A 21,974-nucleotide genomic window follows, 5' to 3' on the forward strand; every position below is an offset into this window, starting at 1 on the left:
TCATAAACGAGGCCTTGTATACATATTCTTATCAATGCACTGGACTGCTGTAACAAGTAATTCATTTACAAGAGGTGAGTCAGCACTACTTTTCTTCCTGTTCTATGATTTTATGGTTATATATTTATTATGCTATATTCTTCATATAGGCATAGGATAACGAAAAATGTAGAGAACAAGGACAGAAAAGAGTTTGTTTAATAAGTTAATTATTTAATCTACACTGTTGTATAATAACTAATAGCAATGCATGTAATTACTTTGAAAGCAAGTATATAAAAATATTGTAATTATCAACATAGTAAACATGAAATATATATTTGTGTACATAATGAAAACTGATAAGGCACACACGTAGCAATTTCCTCCAAAAAATGGATCCCAATTGTGCATCATCTTGTATGCTTACTGCAGATCACCTTGAATCTCATACCCCAGTGCTCCCCTCATCAACATCATGCAGTGTCCCCGTGGCACACAGTACTCATTGTTCCTTTGAAAGATATCAGCCAGTGTTCTCTTAGTCACATCACCCATACTCTTCTTATACTTATCACCAAGAACATCACTTTGTGTTCCTATGAGACAGGAAACCTGTTGTATATTGTTGCTCATCACCCTTTGTTTCTCAAAGACATCCTCCTCATTATAATGTGTTCCCATGGAGCAGATACTCCCCGGACCCTCCGGTGTCCCTAACTCTTTGATGACCCCTTAAAGCACATTGCCCTGAGCCACCTCTTGCAGAAGGACATGTATAACTTCTTATCTCTCGCCATGCATGTTATGTGTGCTTAAGTGCATGGGTGCCCATGTGTCTATCTGTAAAGGTGGCAAGCATGTCTGTGCATTGTTGAGCCTTGTGCATGGGTAGCAGCCTGTTGATGGTCTGTGTTCATGCGTATCTCTAGGTGTGTTGTTCTATGTCCATGTGTGTGTGACCTATGTGTGCATATGTTGTGCCTCTTATTGTGCATGCAACAGGGCTGTATTGCAGACAGATGTGGAACATTAGTAGTGACAGATGTGGAACTCTGCGACAATCTCGGAGGCATGTGTGTTTCAACCTTCATCATAGTTACCAGATTGGGGCTGCACATATTCATCGCCATGTCCTTTGGGGATTAGGTGCTACAAAAAAAAGTGATGCACTATTAGTAATAATGCATGAAATGACGACTCATTACATGGCTTCAATTTGCATGCATCACACGCCTTCCAAATGCATTCAATTTTAAATGAGCTGTAGAAGAGGTATAGGCCCTCTGAAATTCTAAACACTATACTGTTCCACACTGCCCCTAGTGGAGGGATTTCACCACAGAGTCAGTGCACCAACAGTATCAATTAGTACAAAAATAGGAACACAGAGCCACACTGGGCAACTCTCTATTCTAGGGTTGACAGATTCCTAGCAAAGCTTTAAACAGTGTCATCATTTTAACACATGGAAAGACAGACACCTTTCAAAGCTCTTTAACAATAACAGATGCATTATTAAAAAAACTAAACGTATACTTTACTTAAGGGCTGTAGTATACTGTGCAGTTCAAAATGTCAGTTATCTTCAGCAGCTTAGACACAATAGCCATACACAGAGAATAAGAAAATATTGTTTTGCAAAGTATCATTTTGACCCAATATACCTGGGAGGCGACATCACATCCACCAATGTCTAATCTCCTGTGCTTGATTTGTAGAAAACAAAAACAAAAAACACATAAGTGCAAGGCCCACCCGTGAGGAGTCTACTGCAGCTTGCACCACCCGTTGCCCCTGCCAGCGCTGCCTTTGATAGTACAAACACGTCTACTAACCATGACACTCCTATAAGTGTGACCCTTCAGACTGTTTCAGGCCACCAAAGCTATAAGAAGGCTTGGGTGGCAAGTATTAGTCATTTTTTATTTATATTGAATGAATAAACAATATCCTATCCTATCCTAATAAACAACTGGTGTTGAGCTGATCGCTAAATAAAGCAAACTGAGCTACTATGTGGCAGACTCACATAAGTGCAGATGTTGTCAATTAAGTGGCGGTGCAGAGCACCGGAAACCACTGGCTCAAATTAATCACTGCTAACTCGTTCCGCCCCACAACCTCCCACTACAAAAGCTGGTGGCATCTAGACCGTGCAAGGAGAAGGGTTGAACAGTGACAGGTATCAGCAGTGCGGTGCATGCACATAAGTGCTAATGTCCCTATTATGCTTGCTGGCCCTGCAGGGGTTCCTGACAGAAACTGTGTATGATGGTGACACCTGGACCCTGAGATACCCCACGACTAGGGATCCCAAGGCACAATTGTCATCCCTGGGATCTGAAAGCACCACCTTACAAAAGGGGAATCCAGGGATTCCCTTGCCAGTATCAAATACAATGATTGGTACTGGTCAGGGATTCTATGAGATTGCCCTATTGATAGGAAAATGCTTGCGCACCCCAGGAAAGGTAACCGAGGGATTGCCATGGTGCAGTGGTCTGGAGAGGCTTGAGGGCGGCAGTTTCTATCTCTCCCTCTCACTCTGGGCTCAGGGAAGCCATGGTGAGTCCAAATGTCCACAGCAGGAGGAGACATAGGCTAATGGTCAGCTCTGAGCTGGTGGTTCTCACAAACTCCTTCTACCGCACCAGTCCAGGTAAACATTGGGTAGTACATACTGTCACCTGATTCTCACATGGTGAAGATTTGACAAGCTGCTGGCAGTGGTGTAAGAAGGGATATCGTCATATTATTGGCTGTATCCTCATCCCACCTTGTAATTGAAAGTTTGAGTTGCAGATACTGGGGTTGTGGGTGTGGTATCAATATGTTATTATTCATTTTTTTTATTCAATATTTCTGTAAACAATATTCTGACATACAACTGTGGTGGCAGGCTATTGCCCTCCACCAAGGTTTAAAGCAAGGCGTAAATCTCTTTTGGTAGCATCTCAAATTGGGATGTCAGTCATCATCCTCTTCTTCCCCAGGCCCACCCATAGTTACATATCACCAGCAACCTGAGAACTGTCCGATGCTGCAAGAGTCACTCGACGTAAAGTTAATGATAAGCATACAAGAGAATGTCTTTGATACAACACAACTCCAGTGTTCCAGGGTGCCTGACCTATCCACGTGTTTCTCGGGCAACAATCCATACTTTACAAAACTGTGACTAATGCCTTTGAAAAGGATTGTGGACGTGACTGAGTTCTGTGCACAGGTTCAACCACTGCTCATCGGCAAAACGGCACAGTCGCAGCACACTGTGATGCACTCTCCTGGGGAGTTTCTGTGTATGTCCATGTCTATGCTTCAAGGCCTCTACCGACAGTCTTGAATTTATGGCAATCAATGCTCATGCATTTATGTGTTGGCAAGTCTCCTTGATGACACTTTTTCATACTTGTGTGTTGAGGTAGCTGGAAGGAATATATTTCCTGTTCTGTTAGGACTAATCCCAAATATATGTGTGGGTGATATTGCAAATCCTCAAAGTTACATATGATTGAATTCTGCTTGAAGAAGCCTCAGACATTTATCAAACTTTTATTGCGACTACCAGAGCAGTCCAGTTGCTACAAATTATACTAACCAAGTTCTTACTGCGTGTTAAGAGTAGGCAAACTGAAATTGCCCTTGCCAGGATTTTGTTTTCCACTTTGAGAGGAGCAAAGAGACAACAATTCCTGTATTTACCACTTCTGCTTATGCAAGAGTATCACAAAAGGAGGCGGGAGCACACCTCCTGGTACACCAGCACCCAATTAGCCCAAATGCATTGTGGCAAATGCAGTGCATGATAACACTCAATCAGTTGAAAGTCTTTGGTATTCACCAGTTTCGGTGTAACCAGTGCTGTGTATCGCTAGATACGATTTTCAGTAATGTTGTCCTGTTGCAGTAGAGAGCAATAAGTAACATCTGTGGGTGCTGGCTATGCTGATCACAGTTTTCTCAGGTTTCAGTATAACTCACAGAGCACAGATGCATTCCAGAGCCTGTCACAAAAGGAGAAGGGAGCAGACTGCCTGGCATACTAGCACACAATAATTAATACTCACTAAACAGAGAAACGCTCCACAAACTTAAATCCTCACAGTTAAATGTGATAGTGAAAAGCAAAATACTGTCCCTATTATCACATAAACCTAGAGTATAGTTAAGAAGGAAAAAACATTATTCTTAAAATACTGCCCTCACACACTTTGCAGTGTCATGCTTCATCATTGGGCCGCGTCAAACGCCCCCGTGCAGACCAACACAGTGGGCGGAGCGCAATGTTTTTTGTAAGATGAAGAATAAAGTGGTGAGGAGACAGAACCGAAAAGGGGTTTGACAACATAGAACAAATAGTGTCTAAAGAAAACAGAACAAGGACAATATTCCTAAAGGAGGGACCACAAAAGTGCAGACATATATATTAAAACTGTCTAGGAGGGGACTTATTTAATTTTTATTCCTGTCACCCCCTGACAGGGTTAAAAGTAACTGGTCGGGATTTTATTAGGGGAGGTAAAAGCCCCTAAATCCCTGCTGCTATTACCAACATGTTTCTGCCCAAATCAAACGCTCATAAGAGTCGTGCAGGCATTCATCAGGGTGTTGGTCCCTTGGTTATTTCTCTGGGTCTACCCCCAACTCGGGGATTCGTTACCTTCTACTGAGAAGCGGCCAGTCGCCTTTACTACTTCAGTACTCTGAATGGTTTCCGAGAGTGAACAATTATCTGAAAGAGAGTAGAACATATTTTATCGTTCCACTCATCTACACCCCCTTGCATTACTTTAAAAATAAGAATTACCCTCACATCTCTAATGCCACAGATCGTCTTGTCTCCCAAAAGTGTTCACCACACAACACCCCCCCGTGAGAACTGTTATTCATCACACAGGTCAAAGACCCCTCGAATTCATTGTACACGTAACGTGATGGAAAACGATGTGAAGCCCCACACCACAACACCACGAGTGTACACGTATTTGTACACATTGAGTACAAAACATCATGCTGTTAATTATTCGTACATGCTGGTTCTGCTGGTTATGAACCAAAATAAAGAGGGACTTACAAGGGTTTATTGGAAAGTCTCCAAACCCGGGACCGGTGAGAGGCCGTGGTCCTATAGTCACACTCTATATGCAGGGGAAAGAAGTAAAAATGCATAGTATCATCAATTCCCTCGCTTTAAGTAAAAAACGCTTCTTTTTACTGCTCAGACCACTCGTCTCACTTACTACTCCAAGAACGCACGGCACTAATCGTCCCCACAGCGGTCCTCCGTCGCCGAAGACAGAGACGAATTCTCTTCCATTTAAAGCCATGATTATTCATTCCGGTGGGAGGGCTCTGAGTACACGTGATACTGCATAGTTCCGGCCATCTAACAGAACGCGAATGGAAAGAGAAGACGGACCAAATACGGACGGGAAACTATTGAGTGAAAAAATCACCCGCCGACATCTTGGAGGTCCTGTATCACTCGTGAAAGGTCGGAGCTCCTACATGGGTATCTATATTCCCAATTGTGGGAGTAACCTCTCGATGATATCTTTCTTTAATAATGTTATTCAGGCAAGCTAAACCCATAATAAGCTACCTCACAAATGCAAAAATGAGTGGCCATAGTTCGTGTATTACACACGCGTTAAGTGTCGAATGTGACCAGAAGACGCTCTCACATCCAAGCACACTGGTGGTTGAATAAAGAGGACAATAAACAAAACCAAACTGCAGGTGCAAATCCCTTTCAAGATGATATTATTACCTCAGGTGGTGAGCCATACTCTCAATACAAACTGACTCCACTAAGATAAATCATTTCTTACCCAACCCATATAAATGGAACCATGGGATGGAGTCATTCAAACCCACTATACTGCTTTTGAGTCTGTCTACCCAACGTTGTTCCCTACAGAACAGGAAGTTAGCAATGTCTACTGTATTAGGTGGTATAAAGGGTTTGTCCAGCACAGTCCACCTCAAGTCATGTTCACTATGTTTTTGTTGGTGAAAATGTGCAGTAAGTTTTGTGTTTGTTTTCCCGCATCGTATAGTACTCAGATGTTCAAGGATGCGTGTTTTTACTCTACGCGTAGTCATTCCCACATACAAAAGATTACACGGACAACGGATTAAGTAAATCACGTTCTCAGTGTTGCATGTGGTATGTTTTCTCTGCTCCCACGGTTTGGACGTCCCAATGTCAGCCTTTTTTCCATTTAGAGACAGAGGGCATGCCCTACAGGAGCCACAAGCATAGTGTCCCATCACGGGGGGCAGAAAGTGTTCCGGTTGGGGACCACTATTGCCAGGCATGATAGCTCTCGGACGTGTATTGACAATAGTATCTTTTATACTTGCACTCTTTTTGAAAGAGAATAGTGGTTGAGGTTGTTCTAGTCCATTAGAGTTCAAAATCCTCCAGTTCTTTTGGATTATCTTTTTTATATGGTTGGATGCTGTACTGAATGTAGTGACGCAAATGCTGCTCTCCACTCTTTCTTTTTCTTGTGTTTGTAGGAGCGTTTCCCTATTGCAATTTCTCGCTCTTTTTTGTGCCTTGGATATGACTTTTACAGGGTAGTCTCTATGTTTAAGTTTCTCACTCAAAACATTGGCCTCATTTTTGTAATCCCCGATGTCGGAACAGTTCCTGCGAAGACGCAAGAACTGTCCGTAAGGCAAATTCTCTTTCAATGAACGGGGATGAAAACTCTGAAAGGAAAGCAGGTTATTCCTATCGGTAGGTTTGTGAAAAACACTACTCGCCAACCCTCCGTTTTCTGCCTTAATCCAGAGGTCCAAGAATGGTAACGCTTTATTGGTGATAGTACTGGTGAAGAACAAAAATGGGTTTTGATGGTTAAGCCAACCCAGGAAGGAATTTGCCTGGTCACTGTTGCCTCTCCAAATAATAAGTACATCATCGATGTACCTACGCCATACCCTAATATGTTCTAAAAAGGGGTTGGCTGCTGTGAACACTGTCTCATTCTCAAAATTCGAGACATAGAGGCATGCCAGGCTGGGGGCACAGGAACTACCCATGGAAGTTCCATGGGTTTGTAGGTAGAAGCAGTCTTCAAACTTAAAAAAGTTTCTGGTTAGGACCAGTTCTAAAAGGCTCAAAATAAATGCCCGTGGGGTATTATAACCCCATTCCTCAGCAAAGAGTATGTTCTCAATCACTCTTAGTGTTTCTTGCTGAGGAATGTTCGTATATAACGACTCAATATCCAGTCCCATCATAAGGTCTTTTTCAGGGTCAAACTCCAAGTCTTTTATCAGGTTCAAAACCTCTCTCGTGTCCTTCAAATAGGCAGGCATCTTCTGAACAAGTGGACGAAGAAACACATCGCAAAATTTTGACAAAGGTTCTAGTATCGAGTTAGTACCTGATACTATCGGCCGTCCAGGCGGGGGCCGTGTGGGTTTGTGCACCTTAGGTAAGATGTAGAAGTAGGGCACAATGGGGTGTGCATTGCAGAGGAAAGCCGCCTCTTTTTGGCTAATCCAATCATTTCCAACTGCTTCTTCTACATATGTATTAATCAGAACGCGTAGTTCTTCTGTAGGGTCTGCAGGCAAGATCGTGTAATTTCTTCTATCACCCAGCAGACGGAGACATTCCGAGTTATACACATTTTTATCCAGAACTACAATTGCTCCCCCCTTATCGGCCGGTTTTATTGTCAATGTAGGGTCATCTCTCAATTCATTCAGGGCTTCTCTTTCAATTCTCGAGAGGTTATGGAATGATTTTATCTTTTCGGAATTTTCCAGCAATTCCACCTCCCTAAGTACCGCTTGTTCGAACACAACCACCTCTTGTTGTCAATTAAGTGGCGGTGCAGAGCACCGGAAACCACTGGCTCAAATTAATCACTGCTAACTCGTTCCGCCCCACAACCTCCCACTACAAAAGCTGGTGGCATCTAGACCGTGCAAGGAGAAGGGTTGAACAGTGACAGGTATCAGCAGTGCGGTGCATGCACATAAGTGCTAATGTCCCTATTATGCTTGCTGGCCCTGCAGGGGTTCCTGACAGAAACTGTGTATGATGGTGACACCTGGACCCTGAGATACCCCACGACTAGGGATCCCAAGGCACAATTGTCATCCCTGGGATCTGAAAGCACCACCTTACAAAAGGGGAATCCAGGGATTCCCTTGCCAGTATCAAATACAATGATTGGTACTGGTCAGGGATTCTATGAGATTGCCCTATTGATAGGAAAATGCTTGCGCACCCCAGGAAAGGTAACCGAGGGATTGCCATGGTGCAGTGGTCTGGAGAGGCTTGAGGGCGGCAGTTTCTATCTCTCCCTCTCACTCTGGGCTCAGGGAAGCCATGGTGAGTCCAAATGTCCACAGCAGGAGGAGACATAGGCTAATGGTCAGCTCTGAGCTGGTGGTTCTCACAAACTCCTTCTACCGTACCAGTCCAGGTAAACATTGGGTAGTACATACTGTCACCTGATTCTCACATGGTGAAGATTTGACAAGCTGCTGGCAGTGGTGTAAGAAGGGATATCGTCATATTATTGGCTGTATCCTCATCCCACCTTGTAATTGAAAGTTTGAGTTGCAGATACTGGGGTTGTGGGTGTGGTATCAATATGTTATTATTCATTTTTTTTATTCAATATTTCTGTAAACAATATTCTGACATACAACTGTGGTGGCAGGCTATTGCCCTCCACCAAGGTTTAAAGCAAGGCGTAAATCTCTTTTGGTAGCATCTCAAATTGGGATGTCAGTCATCATCCTCTTCTTCCCCAGGCCCACCCATAGTTACATATCACCAGCAACCTGAGAACTGTCCGATGCTGCAAGAGTCACTCGACGTAAAGTTAATGATAAGCATACAAGAGAATGTCTTTGATACAACACAACTCCAGTGTTCCAGGGTGCCTGACCTATCCACGTGTTTCTCGGGCAACAATCCATACTTTACAAAACTGTGACTAATGCCTTTGAAAAGGATTGTGGACGTGACTGAGTTCTGTGCACAGGTTCAACCACTGCTCATCGGCAAAACGGCACAGTCGCAGCACACTGTGATGCACTCTCCTGGGGAGTTTCTGTGTATGTCCATGTCTATGCTTCAAGGCCTCTACCGACAGTCTTGAATTTATGGCAATCAATGCTCATGCATTTATGTGTTGGCAAGTCTCCTTGATGACACTTTTTCATACTTGTGTGTTGAGGTAGCTGGAAGGAATATATTTCCTGTTCTGTTAGGACTAATCCCAAATATATGTGTGGGTGATATTGCAAATCCTCAAAGTTACATATGATTGAATTCTGCTTAAAGAAGCCTCAGACATTTATCAAACTTTTATTGCGACTACCAGAGCAGTCCAGTTGCTACAAATTATACTAACCAAGTTCTTACTGCGTGTTAAGAGTAGGCAAACTGAAATTGCCCTTGCCAGGATTTTGTTTTCCACTTTGAGAGGAGCAAAGAGACAACAATTCCTGTATTTACCACTTCTGCTTATGCAAGAGTATCACAAAAGGAGGCGGGAGCACACCTCCTGGTACACCAGCACCCAATTAGCCCAAATGCATTGTGGCAAATGCAGTGCATGATAACACTCAATCAGTTGAAAGTCTTTGGTATTCACCAGTTTCGGTGTAACCAGTGCTGTGTATCGCTAGATACGATTTTCAGTAATGTTGTCCTGTTGCAGTAGAGAGCAATAAGTAACATCTGTGGGTGCTGGCTATGCTGATCACAGTTTTCTCAGGTTTCAGTATAACTCACAGAGCACAGATGCATTCCAGAGCCTGTCACAAAAGGAGAAGGGAGCAGACTGCCTGGCATACTAGCACACAACCCAGATGCATTGTGGTAAATGCTGTGTATGATAATACTCACTTTATCTGAAAGTCTTTAGTATTCACCATTGTTGGTGCAGCCAGTGCTGTGTATCTGAAGACACTTTTTTCAGGACTATGTACTTCTTCAGTAGTGCTCAACAAGTGAAAATTGTGACATAACCCCCTGAGGTTCGACTCATCTGACAAATCTAGATTGGCCCAATCGCCAATTTAGTACAAGGAGGTCGCCATTTTCTCCATTTATGCAGACTCATTGTCATGTCTGCGTTTGACGGATTTGTCATCTGAGCTTATCTTTTTAAGTACAGTGAAAGTGTCAGGTTGTCTGACTGTTGACAGATATATCACCTGATGCGACATTAGTCTGGATCAAGAGCATACTAATCACCTTGTCTAGGTCAAAACAGAACAAAGTCTAGACATAGAGTGAAAATAATGTAGTCAGAATTGATGTCCTCATATGTCATAAATTCCAATCTCTGATAAGATACAGTATATAAGGACTGTTATTTAACCATTTAATGGAGAGGTCCTTCACCCAGATAATCACCCGAGATTCCGCTAGAAGATGGTCTTACCTACTGCCTTCACACTTTGAAGATGCAGCATCTCCCTTTCCAAACACTCTCAGTGCAGCACAGAGAAGTATGTTTTAGGGTGTTATGCTTTAGGTAAAATTTTAACCATGTTAGAAATGGCCATTTTATGCTCATTGCTCGCACCATGTCTTTGTGCTGGTTTTATGATATACTCTGTACTTGTTTTAGATGTATTGAGAAACAGGTTATTCGTTTCACAATAAATACTTTGTCTATGCTTCATACTCCAATGTGTGTGCGTGATATTGTGAATAACAAAATAGAATTGTTTCTGTTACCACAGTGCCTGTAAGCCTAAAGTAATAACTTTATTTCAACAATGTATTGAGTAGGGTTCTGCATGGCTACAATAACCTGTCTTTTATATTCAGAGCTGAGGCATTGAACAGTGTGGTGTCAACAGTGGGTGGGAAAGCAGAACATGTAGAACTATGCCAAAGTTTTAGTTTAAGCCCCATTGGAGGTGCTGGAAATGCTGGAAATGCTGCTCAGAGTCTTCTTAGATTTCTGTACCTCTAAAACAACTTGTTAATCTCTACTGATGGAGGGCAACTACCCTAAAACCCAAGTCTAGAGATACTCAGCACTGGCTGCACTAACATGCGTGAAAACTAAAGCCTTTCACTGAAGTAAGTATTACAATGCACTGGATTTGCCATAATGCATATGAGCAAAGTGAGTTCTGAGATGGGTGGCAGTATGCTTCCCTTTTGTTGTGCATGAGTATAGTCAGATCGTACACAGGAGAATGCTCCGCCTTTTAGGCACCTCATGAAAGGCACCATCATCAGTTCTTGGGCAATGAAGTACCCTAGTGTGATATAAAAAGTGTCTTGGGAACTTAAGGTCAAATATTTTGTTTGCTTGGAGTGTATCATCCTAATTAATCATGCAGGCATAGAGAGCAAAGGAAATTGAGATAGTGACACCAACTAAATTCGATATTATGGCATAGAAGCCTACGGCAATACATTCACTGTAATTTCTTTTCAAATACGCTCTAGAGTTGATGCTTTCCTCATTTTTCTCACTGACCATATTACGTAGACAACATCTTCTAAAGTTAAAACATTCAGTCCCTCAATTTCTTGCGCACATGTGGGTCAAACTTGGAATATAAATAGCTTTTTCTACATTGTTGCAATTTTACCCACATAACAAGGGTTGCAATAGAGACGTCATATCTCATTTGACTCTAGTGACATCACATAGAGTGTCCAGATATCAGACTATTGTACAATATTTTATAATAGTAGCTATTTAGTTTAGGGCCTATTCACAAACTGCATTTTGTAGTATGTTCAAGTGGTACTATAATACTGCTACTAAAGTACTACAAAATGCTTTTTGCAAACCTATGAGTGTGATGAGTGTAAAACCTTATCTCTACTTCTCCTATCTTTTCTAAGGGGAAATCCTCACACATGTCAGTTTACTACCTAGTAGTGTTTGTTTTGGAGGGACCAGGTAAGTGGTTGGTACAATACACATACTTACTACTAAATGGTAGGGGAGTAGGGATTAGTATGTGGAGTGCTGGGGAGGAATGTAGAGAGGGAAATGTACCCACCCAAAAATAGAGTTAGCCCATTGCTAGTCACAGACAGATTACATTAAATTATGGAAAATAGTTAAACAAATAAAGACATACAACTTAATTGAAAACAATTAAAGCACTATATATTCATTATTTAATTATAAAACATTTTAATAACCTTTTTGGAATTTGCTAATTAATGTAACATTACATTTTTATAAAATATAATTACATTATTTTCAATTAAATCTATTATTTACTTTTAATTATGTATAATGTATAAAATAAATATTTATTTTATCACTTTAGGTCAGACTTTATTTTTTAATTTAAACTTCCTAACAATTCAGCAAGAAACCAATCACAAAGGGAGGAGAGAGCACACTAGAGAGAGTAACACGTGAAATCTGGGAGTGCTGGCTATGCTGCTCACAGTCTTCCCAGGGTTCTGTACCATTCCCAGTGAGCAGGTGCATCCTAGAGCTTATCAGCTCAACAACACAATAGGTAGCCAATTAAAAAAGGCGGAGAGAGCAGACTGCCTGTCATACCAGCACACAATGAGCCCAGATGCTTCGTTGTAAATGCAGTTCATGATAACATTTACTTCAGTTGAATGTCTTTAGCATTCACTGTTGTTGGTTCCATGCAGCGTATCTCTAGACACAAGTTTCAGGTTTGTTGTCCATCAGTAGAGAATAAGAAGTTGTTTTAAAGGTGCTGGAAATGCTGCTCACGGTCTTATCGGGTCTCTGTACTGCTCACTGAGCACAGGTGCATCAGCCAGTGCTTGCCCTCTCATCAGCTCAAGGGAGCCTTATCAAACGAATGGGAAGAAAGCACAATGCCTCACATCCCAGCACTCCGTTTGCTCAGGTACATTATGGTAAATCGAGGGCATGGTAAAAAAAAGTCTTTAGTTTTCACCATTGATAGTGCAGTCAGTGCTGTGTATCTTTAGACACATGTTTAGGATAGTTTGTTAGGCTAGTTGTCCTTCATCAGTAAATGGTAGCAAGTTGTTTTAGAACTGTTGAAAAAGCTGCTCATAGTCTTTGCGGGTCTCTGTACCATTGACTGAGCACAGGTGCATTAAGAAGAGCTCATTAGCCCATGGGGGCATTATCAAACAAAGGAGGAAGGGAGCACACTCTTTCATATCCCAGCACTCAGTTTGCGCATATGCATTAAAGTAAATGCAATGCATGGTAACACTTAAGTAAAAGTCTTTAGTTTTCACCATTGTTGGTGCAGTCAGTGCTGTGTATTTTCCTTTTTCATTTAAACTTCAGTAAAATAATGTTATGTTATTTAATACCTTTTAATTAATTAAAGATTTGATTCAAAATGAAGTTCATAGTGCTTGGACGTTTTTCCTTCTGTCCTACATATAAAATAAATAGCTAACATTAATTTACAGTAATATGTTACATTAAACCTATAAATGTGAAAACATTTGAAATGTAAATGTAGTAACATACTACATTAATAATGCATTATTTGTGTTCTACATTTAAAATAATGAAAATAAATATATAAATGTAATTTACAGTAATATTTAATTTAAAAATAAATTACAGGTTTATTTTTCAAGTTCATTGTTCTTTTTATTTTTTTCTACAGTTTAGTATATGGATATTTATGCCCTGGAGGCAGAGAATTCTAGCTGCACGTGAAAAGTTAGTAGTAGAAAGTGTTCACTACTAGGCTAATTTCTAAATAAATATTCAATTAATCTAACTATATTACATTAGATTAAAATAAATAGCTAAGGATGTATTAAAAAAAGTAAAATATTTGTATTTACCTATTATGTATTAACAATTACAAAATGTTATGGACAGAATTAATTTATATTAGTTGACTATTTTTGTAAATGAACTTACATTTCATTTTTAAATGAAAAGACATTAATAACATATTTTTCATAATACAATATTTATTTTGTATTGCTATGTATATTTTAACATTAACATTAAATTAAATTAATATTTTTTTTAAATGTTGATGTACATCAATTATTGTAACATTATTTGCTGTGGGTTCTAAGTCTCTGCCTTTATATGTTCCTATGCATGACAGGACCAGTGGTTGGCCATGTATGGTGAAGTTCTTCATCCTAGGCCCTTTTGGTCTGTGGTAAATTTACACTCTGAAATTTAGATCCAGCCCCTGTTCTGGGGGATGGAAACATATACGCCTAGGCTTTCTAGCAACTTTACACTGCGAAAGGGTGAATAGCCAAAAGTAGTAGGAGAGTTTACAAGTGTAAATTTACTCGTGTAGATTTACCTTCGCTAATAGGCCCCTCTACTGTTATTCTGGGCCCAGTGAGAGATAACACGTCATCTATCTTCATGAATGCCCCATTTTCAGTGAGAAAATCTTTCCCTCTATACAGTCCACGTGCTGAGCTGCTGCATCATTTACATCTCTAAATACCACACGCTGAGCTAGAGCATCTCCAGCTCCAGACTGGCCTCATGCGCTAGTCAGCTTTTGTCTCCATGTGACCCATACCCTGAACTGAGGCATCTTCAATTACATCCATTTGATATCATGAGCAAGTGCATCTTCTGCCACCCTAAACTCTTCATCTGGGGTGAGAGCTTCTGCCTATGTGAGTAAAATATTCTGAGCTTCCTGCAATCCAAAATCCTGAAATTTCCTGCCCCCGCACAGGCCATATTGTGAGCGAGGGTATCTCCTATTTCTATACATTCCATATCGTGGGTCATAACATCTATTTCTATAATATTTTAACAGTGGAATTGGGTAACCCTAATTAGGTAACCTTCTGTCTCCATACTCGGAGTTAGTCTAAAAATGACTCATGGTGGTTAAACCATTACTACTGATGTAGTGAAAAGGCTGCTAAGCTTTTAATCAACACATAAAACCGATTTTGACACATTTTGAGAAACTATGATAAACATGCAAAGGTTACACATCAGACGAAAACATGAGAAAAACTTGAAGAAACATTAGTTACTGCATTGTAAAAGCAAGCAGAAGAGAATAGATTAGACAAAAATATTCATTTAAATAACGTAGGTATATGTTTTGCTAAATTGCACTGGTGCATTCTTTAATGTGTAATTGAAAAGTGAAAGTGATAACATGTGTTATAATGATTTCATTAATTATCTTCTTTAATAATGATGTATTAATGTAACATAACCAAAGAGATCTTTCATTCTCAACCCCATCTTTTGCTTCTATGAAAATGTGCACCAAGAGAGAAGAGAAAATGATGCTGCATCCATGTATTACAAGCTAATGTTTCCAAACTTTCAGAGAATAAACTTCATACATGTACTAATGCAAATTCTTTGAAATAATAAATATATTTTGTGTAGTATATTATAGTTACACATGCTATTTACAATTAAATTAAGCTGTCTCAAGCATATATCTGTTGGGAATTATTTCTGGATGTCGGAATTCTCGATAACATTGCATATTTGAATGTTTTATATATTTTTGCCTATATTAGCCTAGATTCAGTATAGTCTTGTCTGCTTATTCACGCATAATTTTCCTCTCCTTCTTACTCAACTTCGCCTCCATAGCAAAATATCTTAGTATTTCAAATGTATTGCAACTGTATTTTGTTTCAGGAGTTCCTATGCGCTTACAAGGACTATTGGATACAAAGTTTCATTACACAAGCAACGTTCGCCTGTGAAGCTGCCCTTTTGAACTTGTTCCTGTGCCTTGTGAAAGGGTCTTTGTTTAAAGGTCCACCTCTACCGGATGACTGTTTACGTAACCTGAAACGCCTATATTTCTGCAAAATGTACCTTCTTTATGTCTCATAACAAACACCCTATACGTACTGACCAATGGACTGAGTGGTGTGACCCAATGAGATCACCAAGGAGGGGTCACCCCGGAACGTATGCAATATAAAATATCTTTATTTGATGGAAATGGAAATCGTTCTCAGTGGACGGACACTCTCACTTACCCTGGCTGGCTTGCTCTCAACTGCCTTCCGTGGGAGAACTTTTGCACTTTCCTTTTGAGTCTATCCAGACTTGCCTTGCGGACTCTGGATTGACACATACGCTGTGTTCACCTTGGTGGTTTTTTCCCTCATGAAAGACTGCTTCGAACTAGCTTAACTCATGTCCCTTTCTGAACTTTCTTGAGTTTTGGTCATTCTATGGCAAATCCTAATTTATCTGATTATTCTGTAACTTTAAATTGAGCTTAAGTACTAATGTACTTATTTACTAAAATTTGATAAAAGAATTTACTAAACAAACTGTATCTGTCTTGCCATGGTTTTTTCCAATTGATTGTGCCTTCTAAATTGATTTATTAATGACTGAAAGAGATCGCTCTAGAGAGATCTCTGGGTATTGAACACAGCATAGTATTATAACCTTATAGCCCGCCGTAGCGGGCTATACCGCTATTAAAGGCCCCAGCCAAAGGCGAGGGACTTTGACAAGGGAGCGGGACTTTAATAGCCGGTATAGCACAGCTACGAAGGGCTAAAAGGCTATTAGAACATCCTGCCACTAGAGGGCAGAATGTTCCAACAAATAAAACAAAGGCCTCTCAGAGTTCAAGGGGTTTAAATTCCCTCTGGCTCCGAGAGGCCTTTGAAAACAACACTGGAATGTGGCTTTGCTGGCCTTTACCGGCCCATAAAAGCATGGAGCACTCCATTGTCTTCAATGGAGCTCCAAACATTCCAATGTTCTAATTAGAGTTATATATATGAATTTGATTATAAGTTTGTAGAACAGATATCTAATTCCTGGTCCTCATTGGATGGCTGGTTAAACCCCCTCTTATCCTTCCCCTCTTGACACAAAGCAGGGTCCATCAGAGGACCAAGATATGTGTTACTAACAAGATGCTAGAAAAAGGGCCCAAACACTGCAACACTAATTAACGCTCAATGGGAACACAGACCTCAACAAAGGCTACATATTCTTGCTGGTCAAACATCTTTCAGATGGGGTACACATATTTCCAATTTTGAGCCATCATACCAATGGAATAAATCACCAATGTTGCAAAACTGCAGAACTAAAACAAAGAAATTTGTTTCACATGTTTGCAGAACATTTGTGCTATGCATACTCTTCTAAAGCACAGTTGTCATTTACTAAACACAATATCTCAGTAGTGTCCTTCAAATCTTTATGTCGAACTTTGCAAAGCAGTTACATTTTTATTTGACACATTTACCACATAATGCTTTGTGGTGTAAAATCTGCTGGATTTAGTTTTTTTGCAATGTAATAACTGAAGAAATGTTTAGTTGGAATCCTTTAATGTTCAAAGAAAAAACGCTGAATGTCAGTTAGCTGAAAATAAAACATTCAAAAAAGAATGTGATATTTGTGGCTTTTTTGGTAAATGGTAAAACGTAGGGTATAGAGAATTTTTGGCGTTCAAATATCAATACTCAAGTAATTTGTGCCTCTGTGCTTCCTATTCTTCCCAAAAAGCAAATCGGTTATGCAGCTAACAAAGAAAACAAAGTAGGATTTAAAAGATTTTCTTAAATCATCTGACATCAGTACTTCAGGAGTAGGCTGTAAAGTCTAATACCATGCTTCTTTCTTTCAAATTCCCACTTTATTTTAGATTTTAGTATTCTAGTGATACATGACTTGAATGCCAGGTTTTTAAGATAAGTGGGGCCTAGAACAAATTTACATTTTGAAGAATTATTATCATAGCCAGGACTAAGGAACTAAGGTAGAAAGACGGGTAGAACAACATTTGTTTTAGCAGGTAAATATATTGATACAGAACCTGTCACTCTTGTTGAAATCTTGATGTGTTCACATGTACCCAAGATTCACGCTTATGGGAAAACAATTTTTACCCACATGTGCCTCTTTTCTCTATATTTACCCCAAACTAGGGGATATCCTGTATTACTGGTCATGGAATAGTGCTGTACTCTTACAGACATGTCAGATGTTGCTGTCCTATTATTTGCACCCTTATGAGGCTCATCCAGAAGTTTGGTAAAGGAAGAAATGTGAACAATTAAATTTGTATATAACTCTTAATACTGGGTCTATTGGTTTCCAACTCCTCCCACTTTTGGTGGATTGAAGAAATTGCACACAGATGAAGGTCTTAACCAAATATCACATAATCAGCTCAATTGGGGAAGCTGGGATCAGAATCAGGTCTCCAAGTTCTTTGGTAGGCAATTTATCGCTGAAAACTTGAACTCACATTTACTTAAGATTGTTCTGACACTTTCTCCATGCAACACAACTTAGGGGCTGATTACGATGTCGTGCGGAAACTTTCCGCCCGACACCATTTTGGAATCGGGACTGAGCTACTCGCGTTCGGGGGTTCTGACCGACCGATTACGTTGTGACCTAACATTGTTCGGTCGGAGTCTCATTAATTCCTATAGGAGCCCGTGTTCCGTACGACAACACAGGCTTCTATGGAGAAATGGGGTGTTTGCAGAAAACCCTGCACCCTGTCACGTGCACCCCATTGTGTCAGCCACACAGTGCAGGGTTTTACAGGGGGGGTCCCTTTGGTACTCCCTCAACCCCAACTGGAGTGAAGGGGGCCCTGCTAGGGCCCCCCAAAGTCAGTTTCCGACAGCCCTTTTGGACAGGCCAACCCAGAAAGGCTGTTAGAAACCGACATCGTAATCGCTCGGTCGGAAACGCTATGCATAGAACTGTACGATGCGGTTCCGACCAACACAGATTCTCCGGGAGCCAGTCGGAACCGATTCTGAAAGACTGTGCAGTTTACAACCCGACCGGGAACATCATAATCGATCGGATGGATTGTAAACCTTAGTTCTGCACATGTAGGGGCAGATTTATGAGCCCCTTGCGCCACTTTTGCGTCACTTTTCCCATGTTAAAAGTGACGCAAAAGTGGCGCAAGGGGCTCATAAATCTGCCCCGTAGTCTTTAAAATGGTAAGTAAATAGATACTAATTTTTAAACCACGCAACTGCCTGTTTAAACCGGTGAGTCCATATTCATCATAGTTTAAAGCAGGGGCATACAAAGTAGAATCAGGGGTCCACATCCACATAAAATTTTCAGAATAGTCATTTAATATAGAAATGAGTTCAATTACATTCACTGTATCCAAATGTAGCCATATACCAATATTCTAAAAATCTGTCTTCTCATCAATCTCCCTCCCCCCCTCCCCCCAGGCCTACACTGAATAGCCCTAATGTAAATCATTTGCCTATATAAACAACACGTTGTGGCCCATGATGGCCCAGTGTGTCTTCACCTATATGACATGTTGATATAGGTCTTTTTAAGGACAGTATCTGGGGCATAGCTGTATATAGATGCCATTGATATCAGCACACTTTTCTTTGCAGATGTCCCACATTTGTCTCCATCTAAATATGGCCCAAAGACATTGATAACACTGCAACAACACACATGATGGCCTATCACGTTGAAGAAATTGGATTTGGAGATGAATACAACTGGAAGATCCTCAGTTTTCTGTAAAAAGTGGTAAATCTGGACAAGATTTACCAGTTTCACTTTCCTCTATCATATTAAGGCTGCAGAAAAGGAAAACCAATTGGACTAACATACTCTTTAATAAGTATTTGTAAAACGAAAGCTGTGGACTGACAGCAATGTATATCATGTATTTAGAGCAAGCTGACAACCATAAGTGTGTCCTATGCTAGTACTATCAAAATGGAAATGTTGAAATGAGCTACTACATATGTATTGTACAATAGCAGCCCCCAATGTACTGGGCATTCTGAAGGGATAGCAAACATTTGGGAAAAGGTTCTGTGGAGGAGGGTAGGTGATCAGGGCAGGGCAGGACTGGGAACTCAAAGCAGCCATGGCAAATGTTGTCATACCAGCCCCAGTATGATGAGTTCCTAGCGAGCCTGACCACTACAAGAGTGGGGTTTGGGGGTTCTCCGCCTAAGAAACTTCTCTGTTTGTGGTGGCATTCTGCCCTTTCACAAGGAGTACATCCACATACAAAGTAGGTCCCTTAAGTGTCGGGGACTACTATGGCAAGGCAAAATGTTTGAGACCAAAATTAGATTAAATTGATGAGAGCCCAACAGCTTTCCCAGCAATAAAACCAAAACTAAACAAAACTAACATTTAAAACTCCAAAAGATTGGCTGCTAATGCCAGATCCGCTGGCTTAACTGAATATAGAAAGAAGCATATAATTTTTTATGTTTATAATATTGTTTTTCAAAATATTGCTGCACACAATCTGTTTACTTTAATAAAGGTAAATTAAATATTATTTTGTAATTGTTTGTGTATATATTGGTTATTATATTAATTTTCGATGTTAGTATTATTAATCAAATTGTTTAAACATTTTTAGCATAGTTTGAACTGTTTAATGTGCAATTGATTTTTTCCATTTATTTAATTATCTATCATTTAGTACCAGGTCGTTGAGTTTGCAGAGGAATATGGTGGGAAGTTATGTAAACTACAAATTATTGGTTTTTATTTTTAATTAGAATATATAATAATTAAATATTTAATTGTGATTAATTACATAAATTGTTCAAGTGGTTAGTTGTTATTTTAGATATTTAAGTGTATTTTATGATTTTTTTTAAAAATGTTTTATTAGTGCATGATTGAAAAAATTACAATACAATACAGTACTACAGTACTTCAATTTCGTGCTTGTCTTTGAGAAAAAAAAAAGAAAAAAAATAATAAAACGGCAAGTACTGTAACATATTCTGTTAATTCTGTACTACAAATCTAATGAAGAAAAAAAAAAGACAATAATAATATAAACAAAGAAAAGAAAACCATGTTCAATCAACTTAAAATGTCTCAGGCACAATTTTTTTAATTTTAAACCCACCCTCCCACCCCTACCTCCCCTGGGGGTTAGCACAGGTGATGTCTAAAAAAACAAGAAAGGAAAAAGAGAAAAAGAAAGAGATGTTTCACCTTCTATCTCTCAAGCCATCTAGTTAGTGGTTCCCAAATCTTTAACCCTTTTGCACGGGATCGTATTCCTCTTTTTTCATAAATAGCTTTTTCAAAATTTTATGCAAAAGAACAAGCACTTCAAATCCCAAATTTTTAGTTAAAAGTTCAGTTCCTGTGCACAAATCTTCCTGGAGCATGCCGTGGATCAACTCCACTGTAGGCCAGTTATATGAGGGAAAGGCAAAAGAGGAAGGTGCACCAGTAAGAAGTCCTGGTCCAAACAATATCTTTGAAATATTCTTTTAATTTTCTTGTAAAAAAGACTCGCAGCCAACGCGTTTCGTTCCACACTGGAACTTCTTCAAGGCAAAAACAGGCTTCCGTTAGACAAACATCGTAGTTAAAGATGCAACGTAATGGTGTCCCGCACGTGTGAAGAGTATATATTCACAAACAGTAGTCAAATGTTAAGAATATCAATAGTGAAAATATAGTATCGCTTCGTCTTATATTAGAGTTCAGAACAGGAAGAGTCACCACAACAGCATATGTAGCTTTATAATGCAGGTGACCAGAGTAACGGCTCCGTAATACGAGCACACAAGTATCAAGGATTCCAATATCTTGAAATCCAAGGTCCACAACCTGTCCTCAGAGCGTATAACCGAAAAGTGCAGAAAGCTTTTTCAAAATTATAGTTTGCCACTAATCGGGTTAGCCATTGATGATAACCGGGTGGGGATGGATCTAACCAAGCCGAAGCAAGACAAAGTCGGTATATCGCCATACCGATAAAAAACAGATGTTCTCCAGGTCTCTCCTGAGTCGCCTTATCCACCCCGAGACAAATCAATGAAGGGGAGAGATATATATCTCTTCCTAACACTTCTTTCATAAACTTTGCGATCTCTGATTTCAGAGTTCTTAATGTATCACAAGAGGCAAACATATGATTAAGATCTGCCTGATGAAGAGAGCATCGGGGGCAAAAAGTCCCTTTCCCTGTCCCCCATTTTGCGATCTTTTTTGGGGTATAATAAAGGGAAAAGCAGGTTTTGTAGTAGGAATTAACACACT

The 21,974-nt window shown here is 40.0% G+C and overlaps 1 protein-coding gene across 2 annotated transcripts in view; it reads right to left on the reverse strand.

The window, feature by feature from the left end:
- HABP2 (hyaluronan binding protein 2) overlaps positions 1-21,974 on the reverse strand; it is a 227,122-nt gene that overhangs the window by 174,819 nt on the left and 30,329 nt on the right. For both annotated transcript variants that reach the window (XM_085603357.1, XM_085603356.1), the window contains exon 2: positions 1,083-1,131. In XM_085603357.1, coding sequence (XP_085459483.1) covers positions 1,083-1,131 — 49 coding nt within the window. The remainder of the gene's footprint in view (positions 1-1,082; positions 1,132-21,974) is intronic.

Source organism: Triturus cristatus, chromosome 1_2, assembly GCF_964204655.1.
Source record: "Triturus cristatus chromosome 1_2, aTriCri1.1, whole genome shotgun sequence".
In the NCBI taxonomy this organism is placed as follows: domain Eukaryota; kingdom Metazoa; phylum Chordata; class Amphibia; order Caudata; family Salamandridae; genus Triturus; species Triturus cristatus.